At 41.2% G+C, this 21960-nt stretch overlaps 1 protein-coding gene across 8 annotated transcripts in view; it reads left to right on the plus strand.

Annotated features, from left to right (window-relative positions):
• DIP2C (disco interacting protein 2 homolog C) overlaps nt 1–21960 on the plus strand; it is a 635214-nt gene that overhangs the window by 597702 nt on the left and 15552 nt on the right. For all 8 annotated transcript variants that reach the window (XM_068235828.1, XM_068235830.1, XM_068235833.1 and 5 more), the window contains 3 exons: nt 6244–6305; nt 14532–14589; nt 17821–17895. In XM_068235828.1, coding sequence (XP_068091929.1) covers nt 6244–6305; nt 14532–14589; nt 17821–17895 — 195 coding nt within the window. The remainder of the gene's footprint in view (nt 1–6243; nt 6306–14531; nt 14590–17820; nt 17896–21960) is intronic.

Below are 21960 nucleotides of genomic sequence, written 5' to 3' on the forward strand. Positions count from 1 at the left end.
TTGAATACAAAGATAGCTGTTCCCTATGTCAAGGAGTCCTCATCGAAGTGTGAAAGAGTTTACAGAGTGAGGCCTACTTCACATTATAAATCGCAAGCACTTTTCCCAGCGCTTTCTGATCGATTTCCGATTTGTAGAAGCGGTTTTCTCAGACAAACAGAAAGTGAACTTTTTGTTTATAAACAAATGCAGCATAACAATTTGTGTGTAGCTCTTTACTGTATTCTCCAACTCTTGCAGCTGACAGCTGCCCATAACTCTACACTAACTAGCAGTACACAGATATCATGTCACTTGCTAAATAGTTACCACTTCTAGCCTCACAGCTCTGGATTCTGTGCCCAAGGACATAATATCTGGGGGGCTTCCCTTCCCAACATCACCCAGCAAAAAATAAAAATGAAAACATCTGTTAGGATATCTCGCTATGCTCCCAAACTAGCACCTAATGTGTGGTACGAACATTAGACTGTGAGCTCTTTAGGACAGTATGTTCAGTCTATTTGTAAGCCCTGCTGGAAATTTGTCACTGCTATAAAAATGTTTAAAATAAATAGTCAAAAAGCAGCTATATGGACCCCTGCTCTTTTCAGATCCTACTTGAACCAGAAACCTGTAAAATACTGCTATTTTTTAGGATGGTAACCTACGGTTGTTCTAAGGAATATGAGAACTTCGTATTGTATTACCGTATATACTCGAATACAAGTCAACCTTGTGTATAAGTCGACTACAATATTCAACTCAAGTATAAGTCTACCCAGCATAGTTAATGGCTGCACTTGGGGCTCAGGAGGGGTTAATGACTGCACTGTATACAGTATTGCAGCCATTAACCCCTCCTGTCCCTTAAATGCCTCCAGTAACCCCTCCAGGCCCCCAAGTGCAGCAATTATTCACTCCTCCTCCTGTAGCCCGGTATTTTCCCCCTTCCCTTTCCTTGTTAAGTGTTGTGGCCAGGAGTCAGGACTTTCAGACCTGGGTTTTCTTAGCATTTCCTTTCCTCAAAGTATCACTTACCACAGGGTAAATTGCTGCAAATGGGAATGTCACTATTAGTACACACATTACTCAGTGTGCTCAGTGTTACTTGTGACTCGTGTATAAGTCGACCCCCATACGTTTATGAATAAAATCCGAGCTACATGTCTAGACTTATATTCGAGTATATATAATATTATTATAGAATCTACATAGTCTATGGGTATCTTTGCTGTTTGAGAGTGACATGCACTAAAAGGAAGCCATACAAAGGAAGCTCTGTGCTGAAACTGTACAGAAAGGGGATCCTTCTGTCTGTTCATATTAGAATTTCTTCCTTACGCTCCCTGCACACTGCAAATCTGTTTTCCGTTTCCGATTTTCAATTCCGATTTTCCTTGAATACATTCAACAGAAAAACGGATCAAAAAACGCAGCATGCAGTAAAGATTAAAAATCGGAATCGGATGTAAAAAACGATTAAAAAGCAGAATCGGAATCGCATGCAGTGTGCATGGAGCCTTATGGTGCCCTTTAAAGCAAACCTGAAGCGCAAATAAACTTATGAGGTAATGAATTGTATGTGTAGCACAGCTAAGAAATAGAACATTAGTATCAAATAAAATAGTCTTATGGTTTTCCAGTACAGGAAGAGTTAAAAAAAAAAAACTTCAGTTATGTATGCAAAATACCTGCTCTGAGCTCTTCAACCCACTGGGCTAATACAGTCCTGTTTTCTAAAGCACTTATACATCAAAGAAACAGCGAGACACAGCTCCAGATAAGGTTTTACTGCAGGAAAGTTCAAAGCTGTGCTTTGTTTTATAGTTTTAAAGACAGAGAGTGTACTTTTAAAACTGCAAATGTGACAGAATGATGCAATGTTTTCTTTTCTTTGCTACTAATGTTCTATTCCTTATTCGTACTACACATACAATTCATTATATCATAAGGTTTCTTTCGCTTCAGGTTTGTTTTAACAGAGTTGTTTCAATATATTTGGATTGAGTTTCTGTATACGAGGTGTGATCAGTGACTTGACACATAGAGAGATGGAATGGTCAGTGAGATTATTATTTATTCAATGATTATTATTTAGTACCAACTGTATATAGTGCCGATATCTTAGGCAGCACTGTACAGAGTATATATTGTCTTGTCACTTAACTGTCCCTCAAAGGGGCTCACAATCTAATCCGATTCAATTAATTCTGAGTTGATGCAGAATTATGCAAAACGACAGTATGTAGCATAAAAATGGGCCAATCGAATTCCATCTTGGCGGGATTTCAAACTGCTTGATTCTGCATCAACATTATTTGCTTCTCATTGGCCTCTCCTAGTAAACAGGAGAATCAGAATTATCAAATTTTTTTATTTTTTACCGTAACTTCAAGGAAAATGATGAGAAAAATATCTTGCGATTACGGGACATCTTTTCTTACCTTGTAATGGTACGAACACACGTCCAACAAAGTGCATGACCAACACCACGACATAACCGACACCACAACAAACCGTTATACACAACTTGTATTTTCCGCCCACCAACCCACTCATTTACCTACTGCAAAACGATGGACTGCACCACATAGCTGCATTCAAAACAAGGATGTTGTTTAAATGACGTTGTACACATGTGGCCAACTGTACAATATCAGCCCAATAGTCTTGTTAATCCGCTGGATGGATCAGGCAAACCACCTGATATCAGCCCACCGTCTAGTTGTTTGCCATTTGTACACTCACCTGATTGTCATCCAACTGACTAAAATCACATGCCTTAAAAGTAACCCGAGGTGTGAGACCTACGGAGGCTGCCATAATTATTTCCTTTTAAAGGGAAGGTTCACGGTCCCTGAAAAAAAAAAAAAGCTTATCCACTTACCTGGGGCTTCCTCCAGCCCATGGCAGGCAGGACGTGCCCTCGGCGTCGCTCCGCAGGCTCCCGGTGGTCTCCGGTGGCGCACCCGACCTGACCAGGCCGGCTGCCAGGTCGGGCTCTTCTGCGCTCCAAAATGGGATGTCCTTCGGGCTGTACTGCTGATCTTTCTGGTCAGTAGTGTCTGAATCATACCCTGAAACAAGCATAAAGCTAATCTAGTCAGATCTATCATAGACATCTGATCTGCATGCTTGTTCAGGGTCAGTGGCTTACAGTATTAGAGGCAGAGTGTTAACAGGACAGCTGGGCAATGTGCATTCTTTAAATGGAAATAAACATGTCAGCCTTTATATCTCTTTTACCTTGGGTTCCATTTGAGGTTGTCAATGTGTGGATCAATAGTCAACAGACATGTTTAACTTGCATTGTGTCCTTATCTAATTTTATCCAATTAGGACTGTGCACGGGTAGTGGGTTAGCGCTTTCCATCACAGAGCACTCATTGTTGTCATTTAGCTTGCCCAGTTCACTCCCGCCTTTCATTCGCTCAACGTTTGGTGTCTGAGCTGCCATACGCTACACTACATTAATTCTGCTTCAAGTATACTAATCTAATTAATTCTGCATTCAGCTCGTTTGAAAGAGCTTTTCTGATCTAATCTCATCATTATTGTCAGTAAGAGCCTTTTGATTTTGAAATTCTATCATTTTTCTGGGTAGACTCGTATTGAGTCTTCATGCATGTGGATTGACTCTACTAACCCGCAAGCTGACTACCCAATCAACAGTAAAATTGCTATTTCAAAGTATGAGACATCAGCCTCAGCCAGTGGGTGATACAATGCTGTTCTCTATTTTTTTCTGTGGTTCTGGTTGGTACATAGTAGTTCTATCAATTACGCAATCTAGTAATTCCAGCTATCAGAACTCCTAATTGATGTATGTTAGTACCTGGGGGGTTATAGACCCACATTGCTTCAGAGTTATGTAAAATGCTGGCCTGTCAGTGGAAGTATGGTCCATGGCAGACAGCTAGAAGTATAATTTCATGTCTTAAAGTGGATCCGAGATAAACTTTTACTCATTGCATAATTGTGTTTCTTTCATACAGTTTATAGGGCATACCAAATACTTTTTTTGTTTTGTTTTAATACTGTAATTCCCTATAAACTAAACAAGCCTCGCCCACTGCTCCTTTTGTGCCTTTGGCACTGTAGCAAGGGCTTATGGGAGCTCAGTCTGGGCAGGAGGAGGAGGAGGAGGTTACAAGCCATTGATTTCAGAGGCAGAGGGGAGGAGGGAGGAGGAGAGGGGACTGCATTTACAAACAAGCAAGCTGATAGCATCTCCAGCCCTCAGCCTGTGACAATGTGACAAACAGAACATGGCTGCCCTGATTGTATCACAGGAATAAATAATCATAAACTTTTGAAGCTGAATGCAGCTAGATATACTGTGTAAACTATCTAAACTTTAGATAAGATATATAGACAAGTTACTTGTTATAGTTAGTTTTTCATCTCGAATTTACTTTAAGCACTTCTAAAATAACATCATACTTCAGACTGGTGTTACTCCCACCGTTACTTAATTCCAGTTCATGCTGGCTCTATGGCCCCTATTTAATTATATTGAGTTTTCTCCTGGGTGATATTTTCATAACTTTTTAATAAAATGCATTTTAAAGGAATACCTCAGGGGAGAGTTAAGCTTTAGCCCCCTGCATTTTATCAGGTCCCTTACTGTAGTCCTGATGCTCTCCAGGATGCTTTGAAAGATCTACAACCAGGACTTTGGTCACAGGCTACTGCGCGTGTGCGGCCCCAGCTGTGCCCCTTCTCCATTGCGATCCTATAGCCCCGGTGTGTTCTGCCCATGCGCAGTTTGAGTATTTTTCTGGCTGTTATAGCGTGATTGAAGAGGTGTGCAATAGCCCGCGACCAGAGTCCTGCTCGGGATCTTTCAGAGCAGACAGCGCCACCCTGGAGAGTATCAGAACTACAGTGAGATACCTGATATACTGCAGGGGGCTGAAAGAAGCCCAAGGTACGTAAAGCTTAACTTCCCCATTGCTCCGGTATTCTTTTAAGCCACCAACAAAGCAAGAACATACTCAAAATAATATTCATAGTATTTTTTTCACCTACTTTTTGATACTTTTTCAATTGCAAAGTACTGAAAAGTTATTTTATAGAGAAGATGAAAAAGTATCTCCTAGGAGAAAACTCTGGAGAAAAAGTGAATTGAATAAGGACCCTTGTGTTACTGGTTGACTGGAGGGAATAAGTAGATGTAAAAAAATAACTTTCCTTATGGTGTTGGTATCCTTCTGTGTACTACACATTTATTATAATGAACTTGGCTAGATACCTTACAGTAAACTTAATTATGAGCTGTTGAAGGCACTGCAGGTATCGCTTATATATTGTACGTTTATTGCGTGGATTAATTTAAATTTTGTGATTTAAAGAGAACCCGAGGTGTGTTTAAAGAATGTTATCTGCATACAGAGGCTGGATCTGCCTATACAGCCCAGCCTCTGTTGCTATCCCAAACCCCACTAAGGTCCCCCTGCACTCTGCAATCCCTCATAAATCACAGCCGTGCTGTGAGGCTGTGTTTACATCTGTAGTGTCAGTCTCAGCTGCTTCCCCGCCTCCTGCATAGCTCCGGTCCCTGCCCCCGTCCCTTCCCTCCAATCAGCAGGGAGGGAAGTGATGCAGGTGGGGACTGGAGTTCTGCAGGAGGCGGGGAGAGCAGCAGACTGACACTATAGAGATAGACACAGCCAGCTCTGACAAGCTGTTTGTCAGCAGCGTGGCTGTGATTTATGAGGGATTGCAGAGTGCAGGGGGACCTTAGGGGGGTTTGGGATAGCAACAGAGGCTGGGCTGTATAGGCAGATCCAGCCTCTGTATGCAGATAATATTCTTCAAACTCACCTCGGGTTCTCTTTAAGAAAAATAATTGAGGCACATCTAAAATGCGGTCAAGAAATATAAACTGGGAGTCATTAGATGTAGCATTATGTAGTCTCTCTTCATAATGGACAGATCTTTTCTCTAAGCAGAATAGTATCCCATTTATACAATTTAGCCTGTAGTTTATTGTAGTAGGCAGCGTTTAAGAAATTGCCAACTAAACTGTAAATAAATAATATAAGTAGGTAATTTTTTATGTAATAATTTTAGTAAGCAATTTTTTTTATGTAATACTTTTGACTTTCTATTTATTTCTTTGTTTTACTGTGCAGCTTTATTTTATCAAAACATTCTTTGAGCATTGTTCTAATAAGTATATAACACCTTATTAGTATTGTAGTAGCTGTAGAGTTATGCTAGCTAAGCATTAATTGTGAAATATTAATTGCATTGCAGGGAACGTCTGGACCGGATCCCACAACAGTGTATGTGGATATGAGAGCACTGCGGCACGATCGGTACGTAAGACATGTCATACTGGCATAGGTGTGACTAATGATAACCATACGCGGAACAATAAAAACATTAAATTTTCCATTTTTTTCGACCAAAACAATTGAATAAAATAAGAGTTGAAAAGAATCTCTTTTTTTGATCAAGAAAAACGAACGATTATCCAGTTTTTTTTAAAAAAATCTGATCAGACATGTTAGAAAAATCGAAATATTCGATCTAATGGAATAATCAAACTAAATTATCTAATCAAAAAAAAAATGGGACTATCAGAAAAAAAGCACTGGTAGCAGAACAGCATTTAAACAGTTAAACACAGCACTTTCTTCTTCAGTGAGATTAGCCCTGTTGCTGAACTTGTGAAAGTTATTACAATAGTACCTGATAAGAAAACAAACAAGATAATATAAACACTGCTAACAGTGTCTCAGCTTAATACAAGCAGAAAGAGTACACAGAAGAGTACAAATTCCCACTGCACACGATTGTAATATAAATACAGCAGCTATGCAATAAACTAAAAGGGCAGCTTTCAGTGCAGATACACTGTACTTTGGGAATGTATAATTTGCAAACAGACTATATAATAATACTTGTGCACAAAAGCAAATATGATAACTGTATGGCTAATAATAAGTATGAAAACCTGTTTTTACTGAATGTTATATAAATCCCTCTTTAAGCAGATCTAGACATTTATTTCAAGCAGATGGTAGAACTTTGTGCTATGACTTGTGTCTGTCATGCCTGGATACTCTGTATTTGTGTGCATAGCGTGATAATGTTGCCAGTCGTTTGCAACATTGCCATTTTACTTGCAGGCAAACAGCCCATTGCATCTGTGCATTGGAGAGTGTCAATGATTGCCTTATTTACAGATACTACCAAAATGCAGAATCCAGATGAGCATATATATTTCAGATAACTAGTCACTAGAGATAGCTAGCAGTTGTGTATGCTGCACAAGTCTATTAGTAGCTGCACCTGCTGCTCTCTTGATAGGACATTTTCATCTGTACACACAGATTCTTGTGACTTATTGCAGCGGATGAGGCATGAGGAAATGGACATAGGTGACCAAGTGTTGGAATCCTGGCTGCAGCCTGTATCTAACTAGTATTGAGCCCTTTGGCAAGACTCCCTAATGCTCCAGGGTATGCTACGGAACATGCTGTTGCAGCCTTCAAGTGCTTTGAGTCCCAACAAGAAAAAGCACTGTATGAATGTTAGCATTTCATTTTAATTTCAACTCCTTTGATCTTTTTCTGTTGAATATTTCAAGTACCAGTCACAGATCTTGTAATATTCATGATCTGCTGCTGGTCTAGAGTGGAGCATTAACCATTTCATATGGCAAGTACAAACACTTTTCCATACCTGCCCATGTATCTGCTTTTAGTTGTCAGACTATGGGCTTGATACACAAAGCCCGCTAGTGTTACAGCATGCGTAATGTTTTTTGCGCGCAAACGTGAATTTGCGTGCGATATCGCTGCCGTTTTCACGCCAAAGCGACCGTGATTTCACGCACAAATTCGCATTTGCGCATGAAAAACGTCACGCTTGTTATAGCGCGCGCAATACCCTATTTCTCCAATTATAGCTTTTGGGGGTGGTTCACACTAAGAGAGCTTCTGAGCACTTCCAAAAGCACTAACATTTTGAACAGCACCTGGCTAATGTTTTTCTTTAGGCTAGTTCACCTATGTGATTTTTTTCCTCCCAAATGCAAATGTGGATCCTGCAGCATTTTGGAGGTGAAAACTGTAAAAAAAAAGCTAAACAGACCACTTTTCAAAGCCTTTTTTTTTTCGCCAAAAGCTGTTTACGTCAAGGTCAATGTGTACTTCCTGTTTTTCCACAAGAACTACAAAAACTCTAAACGCAAACACTCCAGAATCACTAGGCATGAATAGAAAATTGCTAGGCACATGGCGGGAATCACTACTGCAAATCATTACAAAAAATACTAAGTTTGCAATTACGCTTAGCGATTTTTGGTGTGCATTAGCCTTTATGTAGTTTACCTGATGTAAATTATGTCTGTGTCTTTTTATTTATTTAGTTTTAGCATAGCTAGCACTTTTTTTGGTGCCAAATATTGAATTCCACTCATTCTACAATTCCACACGAGTTGAGAGGACTTGTATACGTGTCACACCTTTACTGTGCTTGTTCCATAATGTGTGTGTTTTGCAGTATGTAACACAAAACACACGTTTACTTACATTTTGTTTGCCATTTTGCCTGGAACCTACTATGTGACCTAGGTACTGTGCATTGTGGAGCTATGTCAGGCATGGGCAAACTTGGCCCTCCAGCTGTTAAGGAACTACAAGTCCCACAATGCATTGCAGGAGTCTGACAGCCACAGTCATGACTCATAAAGGCAAATACATTGTGGGACTTGTAGTTCCTTAACAGCTGGAGGGCCGAGTTTGCCCATGCCTGAGCTATGTACTACACCTGCATTCCTCTACATTGCAGCTTTGATCCATTCAGAAACACTAAATAGGAACAGCCCAAAGCTAGCTGCCAAACATAATGCATGCAGCAGTGCATTCTTGCCATGCAATATGTGGGAACATCCAACAATGCAATCTGTGTATTTTGGATGTCCTTCTGGAGAGCACATTTAGTGAGTAAGAGGCCTTTCTGTTCATGTTCTAAATTACGGTAGCAAATTTGAAATTTGGAGACAGCGCATTAGGATAACACTGTCTGCTGCAACGCAGGGATGTGGGCATGTCTATAAGGTTGTATGGCCAATGGATTTGCATGCGTTAACACGTTGGGCAATGAATGGTGACATGAATAGTGCTAATGAGTCCTTACCAATTCCACTTACCAGCCTGGCATAGGAAGGGTGTTAGTGTCAAGCATAGGTAAGAGAAGGTTAGTTTGAGGTATAGGTAATGGAAGCTGGTGGTAGAATATCGGTAAAATGGCATTACCTATTTTCAAACTATTGGCAACAGCTGCTGCCCAATTATGAAATGTATACCTTCGGGTAAAAATCCATCACTTAACGTATACCGGTACCCGAGGCGACATGTGACATGAGGAGATAAACAGGAGTATGTACAGTGCAAAAAATATTAATAACCAGGCTGTTTCACTTGTTTTATTTTGCTGCCTGAAAGAGTTAATTTTTAGACATGGAAGTGACAGCTTCTGTATTATTAGCACCTTGTCAAGAATATAGTAAACATCACTGATAAGCAAATTACAGCCATAAAAGTTTTCCTGGCAGAATACAACTTCTGAGAGCAGAGGGAGAAAACAAAAGGTCAATAGTTCAGGTATTTTCATTTGGGGACACTTAATAGGCAGCCATTGAGCAGAGACAACAAAGAATTGAATCTACTTTGTGAATGTTTAAAAAGTAAAACCATGGGATATCTAAAAAAAAAAATTTACCTCTCACTTCAGTTGTCCTTTAAGTTACCTTGGCAGTAGTAGAAAGCCTCTGCTTATTTCTTGTTCCTGCTCCACAATATATATGGTAATCTTTGCAAACACTGAATGACCAGTCTCACAATCTAGAAGGGTACAGAAGCTGTTATTCATAAAGTGTATAGAATTTTGGCGGCTAACTTTATGCCAAGATTCCCAGCCCAGCTTATTCATCTTCCAAATGCACAGTGACAGCCAGAGTCCAGCAATGCAGAATGTACTGCAGTCACCGGGCATATAGGCTCTACAAAGTCACATTCACTTAGTCTTCATTCTGATGGGACTGTTCCAACTCAGTGAATCCCCCCTCCTCCATGCACATGGATCTCTCGTATTACTGTAGATGTATATAGTGCCATAAGTACAATAATGCAAACAACGTTACAGGCCAGGGTTATATAGATAACACACAAGCACACACAGCACACACAGCACACTCAGTAGGTGACAGGTAGCAGCAATAGCAAAAGAATATACAGCAATGCTGTGATACAATTTTATCTCATAAACTAGCCTGCCAGACTTTTGACCCTTTCATAAAAATAATACATACTGTATGTATACTTATCTGTAAATGGAATGAACATCACCACCTGCATTGAATAGTGCGCTGTTACGCTGTTTAACTTTGTACTTCTCAGGGACCTAGCCAGCACTTTTCCTCCAGCATTACCGCTTATCCATAATTAAAGAAAATATTTTGTTATATTTGTAAATCTGAGTGTTTCAAGTACTACCCCATGAAGCCACATTAATCCATGTCATGCACTGATGAGGATCAACCAATCCGGAACAGTCTGTATGCATTTTGGATTAGTTTGGCTCTATACAATTAACAAACTGACACATCATTGCATTCCAGTGGTTCTGAAGGTGTGTTTAGCTATCAGAGACAACAAAGGGATGAGTATTATTTTTATTGATATATAAAGTGCCAACATACTCTGTGGCGCTCTACAAAGTAAGAAACAAACATGAGGTACACAATAATACAGACTGACATACAGCAATATACAAAACTGGTAACAAAATACTGAATGGTTACAAAATACAGAATTGGCAATTACAGTGACAAAAGTAGCATAATGACAGTGGCGTAGCAATAGGGGGTGCAGAGGTTGTGACCGCATTGGGGCCCCTTCCCTCAACTGCAGTATTAGCTCTCTATCGGTCCTGTGCTGGTAATAATCAGTTCTATATATACTTTAAATCGTAGTAATCATTAACTGTTCCCCATCCCCTCCTTGTACCTCTGACACTGTGGTTGTCCTTGGCAGGTTTTGGTGCGCCGTATCAATTGTTATGTAAAGAGTGCTTGGGGGGCCCATTGTAAAACTTGCATTGTGGCCCTTAGCTACGCCACTGCATAATGAATAAAATGTATAAAACTTTCAGAGACACAAAAGGGTGAGAGAGCCCAGCAAATACCTTGTTTAAAGAAGGCGTTAGTCTGTTTATGCATAGCATTTTAGTAAGGAGACTTTTTGATCCTTTTCAGCCCCTTACACACTCCAAGGAGTTCTGGATAACCATGAGCTCGCTGGGCAATCTGTAACTCTGATGACTAGCATGATACAATGTGCTACTACTACAATAAAACCCATCTTAGGGCCTGTTCAGACTATGCGCGTTCCTAGACGTTTTCAGGGAATGTGTCCGGATACCAAAAACGCATAGAAACGGCTCCTAATGCTTTTGAATGGGGTAGTTCACATGTATGCGTATAAGACGCATACGTTTCTTATCCGCATTGCTGCACGCAGTTCTGTGCGTCACGCATAGAAAGTCTATGGAGGCGTATCAAAAACGCGCACTATTGCGTTTTTAGCGTCCGTTTTCCTCTGCGGTTCCCATAATTCTTTTTTTTTTCCTGGGTCACGTGTGTGTGCAAAACGCAATAGAATACGCATTAGAACGCAAGAAAAAAACGCATGCGTTTTTCAACTTGCATTTCTTTGATTTTAAACGCATTCTTCATACACAGATAGTCTGAACAGGCCCTAAACCTTAATTTAGAAAAGAAAAATCACTTAACAGGGCAAGTGCTGACTACTGCAGCACTTATTTGCATTAGTCACCCATCCCAGCCGCTTTCTTTAACAGTAGTGTGGTGTGTGGCCTCCTAGCCCAGTGTATGCCATACGAATCACCCAATGAGAGCTTGGACCTCCAAAGCTAGATTGCAGTAAAGCAGTCCTAACCCATAATCAGTGCCTTGCACCTGGGAGAGAGGGGAGGCAGCAGCCTGCCATTATCTACAGAAAATAATTGTAGTGAGACATGCAAAGCTATGCCGAACTAGTCAGCACTCGGCTTGCTGTGTTTTGATTTTGTTTTGTTTTTTTCACCAATTTGGGTTTATATCATCTTTAACCTCAAATAGTACCATGCATAAAGTCCAACTGTGAACCTAGAAAAGTACTAATAATACCCATAGTGGAAACCCATGGCACAACCATAAAGTAAAGCTGAGTTTGTCCAGAGGTACTACCCCTGACTTTGAAACATGAGATCATGAGTTTAAAACTCCTGGGTGAGAAAAAAAGCAATGCTGTGATCTAGTTAATACACAACAGACAGTAATCTAAGTCCTAGCAGTTCTACACAAATCTACCCCCTAATCGTACTGATCACATGCTTCTCCATTAGCTTTTATACAGACGGCCATCACTACAATTAAAGTCAGTTAGTCTGGAGGGCAAAGTCAGTTTATAACTTTATTTCTAATACTTTGTTTACTTGTTAAAATGTGTGTGTAATTATATACAGGGTTGACATATAAACCTACATACATATATCCAGTGTTTTTAGCTGTGTAGCGGTTAGCTCAGATGTTTCAGTTAAGCGTTGTGTAAAGTCAGCTACAGCTAACCACATTACTGCGCGGGGTCCAGGCATGTGGCCGATGTAATTATAGCTACAGAATGTACAGCGAACTCCAAGCACCATTACCCACAATTACTCCAGAGTAGCCAAGAACTTTCTTTTGTGAATTTCTCATCAGACTTTTGCTTCCAGAGAGTCACAAATGATTTTACACTCCAGTCCTATTAGAGCTGGAGACGGCTGTACTGAACAATACCGGTCTGTCACTCGCTAAGGGAAACGTAGCTGATGGCTATTTACTTGGCACAGCAGTGATACTGGTAAATTAACAGAGCTACGGAGGATTGGGAAAGAGCTCTCATGCTGGTATGCGGGATTCGTACAGAGAAACATTGGAAACATTTGTGTGTAATTTATTGCAAAACGTGAAAATAGCAGACTGAGAACATCCTTCTCAAACAGTAACCCTTCCCTGTAAACCTGCATTGACTTGTATGTAGGGAGGTCTCCAGAAGGTGGCAGGTTGGTGGCTGACTGGTTAACACTATTGCATGGCAGCTGTAGTGTCCTGGATTCAGATCTCACCAGGGGGGGACCAATCTGCATGGAATTTGTATGTTGTAAGTGTTTGTTCGGAATCCCTCCAAGAGCTCTGGTTTCCTCCCACAGTCCAGAAACACTAAGGCACATGAACGGGCATCTAACCCAGATGGCCTTGCTGTTTGTGTCTATGTGCAGCTGTAGTGGGGACATTAAATTATGACTTTTTTTTTTCAGGACAGGTACAGCTCTGAATGGCCCACTTGCAGTCCACTGCAAAATATCTGGAAAACTTAAATGTGAACTAAAACTGACAGTATACAATGAAGGTCAAACTCTGATAGAATAAATGCACAAAAATTGTGTATGTTATTTAAAGATGTATTCTGTTTTCGCTGTAAAAGGATCTAATCTGTTGACCAAGTAATAGATTAAAGTGCTAAATTCTTCTGGACTGCGGTTTTTTTTGTCAGTCACTTCAAAGTAGACCTAAACTTAGAACTTTTATACCTGTTTTGAAAGATAAAGAAATCCTAAAAAAACCTGAAGTATTAACTTCCTGGACATTCCTGGGAGCACATAAAGCGTTAAGTAAGCCCTAACAGGAAATTCGAGCATGCTCGAAATCTAAGCCCTACCCCGAAAGTAAGCCCTAGCCGCAGGTAGGGGAAAAATATCGAAGCCATGATCCTGCCTACAAGATCATTGGCTCCAGTAAAAAACACACGTTTTCATACTTCTTCACCAAAGGCTAAAGATCAGGGACACAGCACCATGGAGGTGGAGGAAAGAGCAGGATAAGGGGACATCACGGGACACGGTGGACAGCACGACATGGAGCTAGGGGTAAGAGGAGGATGCAGGGGGACATCGGAGGATACAGGGGACACCAGGAAGACATAGGGTTACATGGGAGACAGGAGTTTAGGGGATGGAGGAGGGCACTGGTACAGAGGGGGGCACTAGGAGGACATTAAAGGTACAAGGGGGACATAGGGGCACACAAGAGGTGGATCCAGCAGAGGAAGAGGTGGAACAATGGGGAAAGCAGGACACACAGCACAGGAACTTGTGCGTTCATAGAAATATAAGACATCCCCTGAAAATAAGCCCTAGCTCAACATTTGGTGCAAAAATTAATATAAGACACTGTCTTATTTTCGTGGAAACACTGTATTATCACAGAACCTGTGGCACAGCCCTAATGCTGGGTACACACGATACAATTTCCCGTCCGAGCGACGGGTAATCTGACAGGAACTTGCATTGTGTGTGCATGTCCAAACTGCTCCCGAACGCGAATGGGATAGATTTTCCCATGGTAACGTAATACTTTGGTTACTTGTTAAATCATGTGCCTCAGCACTCGGTATATGACATTGCTAAAAAGTGAATGCTGTCTGTTTCAGAGTCAGATTGGTAGAAAGAGGATCTCCGCACAGTTTGCCGCTGATGGAATCAGGAAAGGTGAGTCCGTTTCAATCTTCTCAGAATTGATAAAGGAGGTTTTCTACTATTCTTGCCTCAGGAAGATGCGTTATCTTACTGATTATATGTCATTAATTTATTCACCTGCCGGGTGTTTGTCATACGTGTGACATTTCAGATCCATGTGACATGGGCGGGCAACACAGGAAGTTTAATTTCCGCATCTTGAGCATATGCAGTCTTGTCATGGGGTAAAAAAGAGATATATGCATCATCTGGCAGTCAGCCTTAGTTTTTATTTTGAAATAACTTTAATTTAAGGTTTAACAGTAGCTCCAGCCTGCTGTCCAAATCCACTGAAGCAATAATAATGTGGTTTGGGGCGTAGAGTAGGATATGAGCCTCATTGCGTCTTCATGGGGACCGCATAAATGTCGCCAGAAGCCTTTAACAAATATAATTGGCTGAACGTGGACATAAAGCCAAGAAACCATTGTTGCATTTTGTGTTCTTCATATATGTCAGTGGGGAATCCATTTTGTAGCATTATACGGTCTTTCCTGTAATGGATTTTCTCTATGAATCTGTAGAAAGCCCAGGCCAGTCACAACAGCAGCATGGCTGCACAAGCTGAACTGAGCCTGTTATGGCTCTATGGGATTTGGGGAAGGGAGGGGGTGCTGTCTCTTTTTTTCAAGCTCTAGAACACAGGAGAAAAAACACTGAAGGGTTGAAATACCCTTCGCTTTTTTTAAGTATATCTGACCAGGTGTAGATGGACACTGTTGTGTTTCATCATCTGGTGGCTCTAAAACAACTGTGGATTTCTGAGTGGGGATTCAGGTAACGTGCTCTGAACTCTTGATGCAGCTGCCTTGTCCTCATACTGAACACTGACTTCATCCATGGCCTGTTTTGCTGTTCTCTTTAAAAAAAAAATAGTCTTACCATGAGTAGACAATGTCTGCCTCCAGTGTGTTTAGCTTAGTGCTGACTAGCAAGGCAGGTTAGCTCAATACACAGTTGAAATCGTGTGTATTTACTGTCCCACCTATGGTTGGATTTGCTAAAAGGCAATATAGACTAGAGCCTGAGGCCATTCTTTTTGGCACATGCCCACTGGGTCCAGAAGCACAGCATTGAATGTAAATTTCATCACATTGGTGGCTCAGTGGTCTCGGAAACAGTGCATCATGTGTGACTTACACTGCAAATAAGTTCACTTCAGCACCAAGGTCATTCTGGTGCTGGTTCATTGTTTGAGCTCTCCATTCATTTGAAAGACAGCCTCACTGATAGTGACATACAGTAAAATGTAGTAAAGTACTTAGGATACCCACATTTACATACATGCATTATACTGATTTCAGCATCAAAAACATTTTCTATATTGATATGTTGGTATCTAGCCCTTCCCTCCGAGCGATGCTTAACCTAGGCTATTTAACAATGCTGAATTCTCCTCCCAGAGCATTCTGGGAGACCAGGGCCCATATGCAATTCACTCAGGAGAGCATTTTCATCTTCTCTTTAAAACCACTTTTCAGCATTTTACAATTGAAAAAGTACACATGAGTTGGTGAAACGGTACTATTAAAATTATGTTTAGTATTGTCTGGCTTGCTGGTGGTGTAAAAAGCATTTTATGACCAGGTGTAAAAATATGACCTAGCGGAAAACTCAGGTGAAAAAGTGAATTGCATGTAGGCCAAGATATTATTTTACTGACTTCTGAACTTTAATCTCCTTTCCCATATCAGTGCAATTTTTAACCATCTCATCCCTCTTCTGTTTTATGTCCTGATCCTCTCCCTTTTTTCTACCTCACCCCTTGCACTCTCGTCACTGTCTCAGCATTTTTTCATCTCCATCTCACCTTATTGTCTCTTTCCCCCCTATTTTTCAGTTCTCCTCAGTCTTCTTTCTCTCTTCCTTTGTTTCCTCTTGTTACTTTATTGCCCTCACTCTCTCTCCTTCAGTCTTTCCTGTCTCTTTCCCTCCCCCCCTTGCACTCCTCCTCCACTTTAGTGTGTCTCTCCACTCCCCTTTTTACGCCTCAAATCAGGTTGATACCATTTATAGGCTAACTTAAAGGTAAAAAAGTAAGCTTACAGCTAATAAGCCTTTTTTCAGACTTTGTTCCCATATACTGATGATATGTTAGAATACACAGCTTATATAAACTGGATATTTGAAGAAGAAACATTATTTTCCGGAGGTGATGAGGAGACATTGTAAAACCAGTTCAAACGTAACTTAGGCAGAGTACATACACTATTTGTAATAGGCTAAATCCTGGTTTTATGATGTCTCTTCGTCACCCAAAATCGGTGGTATGTGATGTTTATCTTATCTATTTGTCATAAATTAGCTGGCATCCCTGTGAAACCCTCCTGATGTTGTAATTAAGGCATCTAGTGGTTGATTCATTAAACTGCCCTGCTAAAGCATTATGCCACGCGCGATAGTGCAGCGTGGCGTGGGCTACTAACTACCTTGCACTCCTCGCTAATAATGGCTGCTCCACTCATCTCGCCCTGAGCCCCAGCGGGTCCAGTGGCTTCCAGTGGCCCTGAGCCCAAGCGGGTCCAGTGGACATGATCCCCACACTTTAATTGGCCCAATAGGCTGCCACATCCATTAAAGCTACTCGACCCGCCGGTGCCCAGGGCAGGATGAGTAGACTGGCCGTTATTAGAAAGGAGCGCAAGTTAGTTAGCCGCATATGCTACGATGCACTATCGCACATAACGGTAGCAGCACAGTTTAATTAATCAACCCCCCAATTATATTGACTTATGTTTGCAAAGGAACGTTTCTCCTTTGAATGTCCAGTGTGTATATGCTCTGTGGTCTAACATCCCGTCGGTATACAAGAACAAAGACTAAAGAAGGCTTATTAGCTGAAAATATACTTTTGTACCTCTAAGTTAGCCAATGATGGTATCATCCTGATTTGAAACTTCTTGCTTTTTCTCACTCTGTGCTTCATCTCAGCTTTGCATCTTGCATTGCATCTTTACGTTTCCTTTGTCGCCCCACTCTCTGGCATTACAGAAGTCAGATTAACCTCCCTGGTGGTATGAGTCGGGATTACCGCTAAGAAGGTTAAGGCTTGTTATTCTAGTTCTATATAACAACACATTTATTGAGTTTGAATGGATACAGATGTTTTTCATATATTTAGTTTTGTGGCTCAACAGAGTTTTCTAAGGCGTTTTTTACTCTCTCTCGTTAACTGTAATCTAATGTAATCATTTATTTCACCAGATTCTCCCAGGTGTTCGTATAATCATTGCGAATCCGGAAACAAAGGGACCCCTTGGAGACTCACATCTTGGGGAGGTGAGTAGCATTGTCCTCAGCACTGTGATATGCTATCCTCCCAGGGAACCCATTTAGATCATCAAAGCTTGGATTGTTATTACATGGTCTTCATTATTAATATTATTTATTTATATAGCACCAACATATTCTGTGGCGCTGTACAAAATAGGAAAACAAACAAGGGGTACATAATCATACAGACAATGATATACCGTATATACTGGAACACAAGTTGACCATGTGTATAAGTCGACTCCAATATTCAACCATCTTAAGCTGGAATTTTTTTTTATTGACTCAAATATAAGTCTACCCAGCAAAGTTAATAGCTGCACTTGGGGATCAGCCCAGTATTTCCCCCTTGCCCCTTTCCTTGGCATCTGTTGTGGCCAGGACTTTCAGACCTTTGTTTTCTTGGCATTTCCTTTATCAAGAAAGTATCACTTAGCACAGGGTAAATTGCTGCTAATGGGAATGTCACTAATAGTACACACATTACTCAGTGTTGCTCATGATTCGTGTATAAGCCGACCTCTATACTTTTATGAAGTGAATCAGACCTAAATTTCTAGACTTATACTCGAGTATATACAGTACATCAAATATGGACACTTGAACAAAGTACAGAACTGGTGATTACAATGACAGATGTAACATGATGAATAAAATGTATAACAGAGTTCAAGCTATTAAATAAATAATTCCAAGGCACAAAAGGGTGGGAGAGCTCTGCCCTTGCGAGCTTATAACCTAAGGCCTCGTTCAGACTATACGCGCTGCCGTCCGCATTTTGGCAGCGCGTATAGTGTGCGACACGCAAGAACGGTAGAAGGGCATAGACAGCCCTTCTACCGTTCCCATCATGCGCTGCGTGGCAGCGCGATTGCGCTATCGCGTGCTGCACGCATTTTTGGGAATCGCAGCGCAGATCCCATTCATTGTAATGAATGGGATCTGCAGCGCAGCGCATAGGAGCGCAGATGGCGTGCGATCGGACGCGTTGCGTTCCAATCGCACAGCCATCTGCGCTAATGATGTGAACGAGGCCTTAAGGAATGAGGGGAAACAAGAGGTGGGGAAGTATACAGTATACATACAGGCAGTTCATGATTAGATTATTTAGTAAGTATTAAACTAGACGGGAGGTCGAAGAGTAAATGGCCTAAGTTAGAGCAACATGCTTGTTGGGAAAGGTGAGTTTTGAGGGAGTGTTTAAAGATTACAAAGGTGGGAGAATGACGGATGTGCTGTGGGAGGACATTCCAGAGGAGGGGTGAGGCACGTGAGAAGTCTTGTATACGTGAATGTGAGGAGGTAATTGTAAGAAGAGGATAGAAGACGCTCGTGCGCAGATCTGAGATTGCGGTTGAGTTGGTATCTGAAAACTAATGAGGAGATGTACAGGGGAGAGAGATTGTGGAGAGCTTTGTAGGTTAGGGTTAGGAGTTTGAACTGGATCCTCTAGTTAATTGGCAGCCAGTGAAGAGCTTGACAGAGAGGAGCCACAGAGGAAGACGGAGAAGAAAGATGAATGAGACGAGCAGCTGAGTTCAATACAGATTGGAGGGGTGCCAGTCGGTTAGTTGGAAGTCCACCAAGCAATATATTGAAATAGTTCAAGCGAGATACAATAAGAGCATATACTTACATTTTAGTTGTGTCCTAAGTGAGAAAAGGTCGGATGCGTGCTATGTTTTTGAGATGGAGATGACAGGAGCCGGTTAGAGAGCTAATGTGAGAGAGAATATATATATATTTATAAATCTTGCCACAACACTTGAACAGGTACCAGTCATGAAATCTGGTGAGTATTCAGTATTAAAAACCGGCCTTGCTAATATTTCTTCAGTAGACTTAACTCCTTGTATAGTGGAGCAGACCCCAGGGCTATGCACATACCTGGAAATATACATTTTGAAACAAGCAACATAATAATATCCATAGTACTGATGCAGAATACACTTGCTTGCCAAACCCCCCCCCCCCCCCCCCCCCCCCACTGAAGCTCCTAGTGAGCTTCTAGCAGCTTTATGGTGACGTTTTGATTCTTTATAAATGTGTTTTCAGCTTCTTTGTGCTGATGTGTGAAGAATGCATACTTCTATTGTGTTTATAGTAATGAGTCTGCACTGGCACATATCCAGGGGAATGGCACATGCTTAGAAGTAATGTGTATTACCATATTACCAATGCTTGTTCTGCTCTACTACCTCATTACAAAGTATGATGAAGATGATACCAGGGTTTTCTTATTGGTCAGAGATGCCAGCTGGGTGACGTGTGAATCATAACTGTAGAGTTAAGCTACACACCTACACACACTAGATTAGAATTGACTGAGGCGTCTGATAAAGACCCCCTCAGGCGAGAATTGAGTGTGCATCTAGTATGTGTACAGTGGCCACCCGACATCACTACTAGATCTGGCATGCTGGATCCTTAAGGTGGCCACTAACTGTCCAATTGCTAGTGAAAAATCGTTTTAGCGATCAGAAATTTTGATCGGATTGGTTATATATAATCTCAGTTGATGGGCACAATCAGTTACAAAAGATTATAAAATAGTCATCCGATTGGATTTTGGTTAAACCACAATTTAGATTTTCTTGTTGGTTGTGATAGATAGGAAGCAAAGATTGGTTCGTTGATGGTGTAGTGAACGATTTTTCTTCTGATCAGAATTTTCTGATCGTGTGAACAATTTTTCACTTGAAATTAGATCGTTCGTGACCACCTTTAGTGATCACCAACACCAAAGCTCCTGCAGAGCACATTGTTCTTCCCACTCCCCCAGGCTGTGGGAAGCTGCTCTATCTTGCACCACTCGTCGTCCCTCCGCTTCTCTCAATAGCAAAAAACGTGTTTTTAGCCTGCAGGCTAGCTACGAGTTTATATAGAACTCAGCTATGAACTGTCGCCTGAAGGATCGCCAGTGTTCTCCCCAGAAATTTTTTCCAGCCGGGTGGTATGAAAAAGTAGCTGGGTGGGGCAAGATGAGAGAATGCAGGGCCGGTGCTTCTCTCCACATATCTGCTTACAGCACAGGAGAAGGTGAGCTGATAACAGCCAGGTGCTCACCAAAACTAGCCGGGTGGAACACCCGACAAAAAGAGCCTGGGGAGACTGATTGTGCTCCTATCCCTGCCATGCGACAGAAATTGAAAGTGTGTACTGTACTTGACTTTATGAATCACCTTCTCAAACCGATCACATGGTGCCCCATGATTTCTCCTATAGGAGAAACTGATTAGGAGAGATAGGAATATGCTATTTCCTGTTTCCTTCATTTTCCTATGAGAGGAAAACTCACTTTTATTTTTCTACTTTTTTGGCACTGCTAAAAAAAATGTAAGCTATCTTTGTTTTCCCTTTAATTACCGTCATTCTTTTATGAATAATGTTTAATACATCTGCTGATCGGCAATCAAAGTGTCTCTTAGCGCCCGTATTAAACCCATTGCTGTTTGGAAAGCAGATTACATCCCCTTTTGCTTCGTGACAGAACATTAATCAATGAGATTTAGCTATTCCCTTGGTTTAACAGGCTGTCTTTCTTGTTTAGTGCATTAATGTATCATAGGGCTTCTGGAAAGTTTAATGTGAATTTACATGTGATTAGCTTGTGTCTGAAGTATTTTCTCTATTAAGATAATGACTTTCTCGACACAAAATTCTTTCTTTTTTTTTCCTTTCTTTTAAGCTTTATCATATTATTGTAATTGATTTAGAGCGCATCATTAAAGTGTTTTGAAACAGTGCTGCTGCATAATTAAGTTAAGTCTGCGATGTGAGAAAAGTATGGAGCCGTGGTGACAAGGTTGTTTAACTTTTACAACGATTTCCTAAAGCAGGGGTCCCCAAACTTTTTTTGGTCAAGGGCCGGGTCAACGTACTTTAGACTGCTGGGGGGCCGCAACATGCATAAAATGATGTTGAAAAACATTACATTGAATCTAGGTATTGATTCCCCCCAATCATGCCTGAAGGAAAACTCCCAGCAGCAGCCATCCAGTCATGTGGCACCCGAAGAACGTCTTTGTGCACCAGACAGTGAAGCATACTTAGGTGACAAACTGCCATCCA

Source organism: Hyperolius riggenbachi, chromosome 5 (assembly GCF_040937935.1).
Source record: "Hyperolius riggenbachi isolate aHypRig1 chromosome 5, aHypRig1.pri, whole genome shotgun sequence".
Classification (NCBI taxonomy): domain Eukaryota; kingdom Metazoa; phylum Chordata; class Amphibia; order Anura; family Hyperoliidae; genus Hyperolius; species Hyperolius riggenbachi.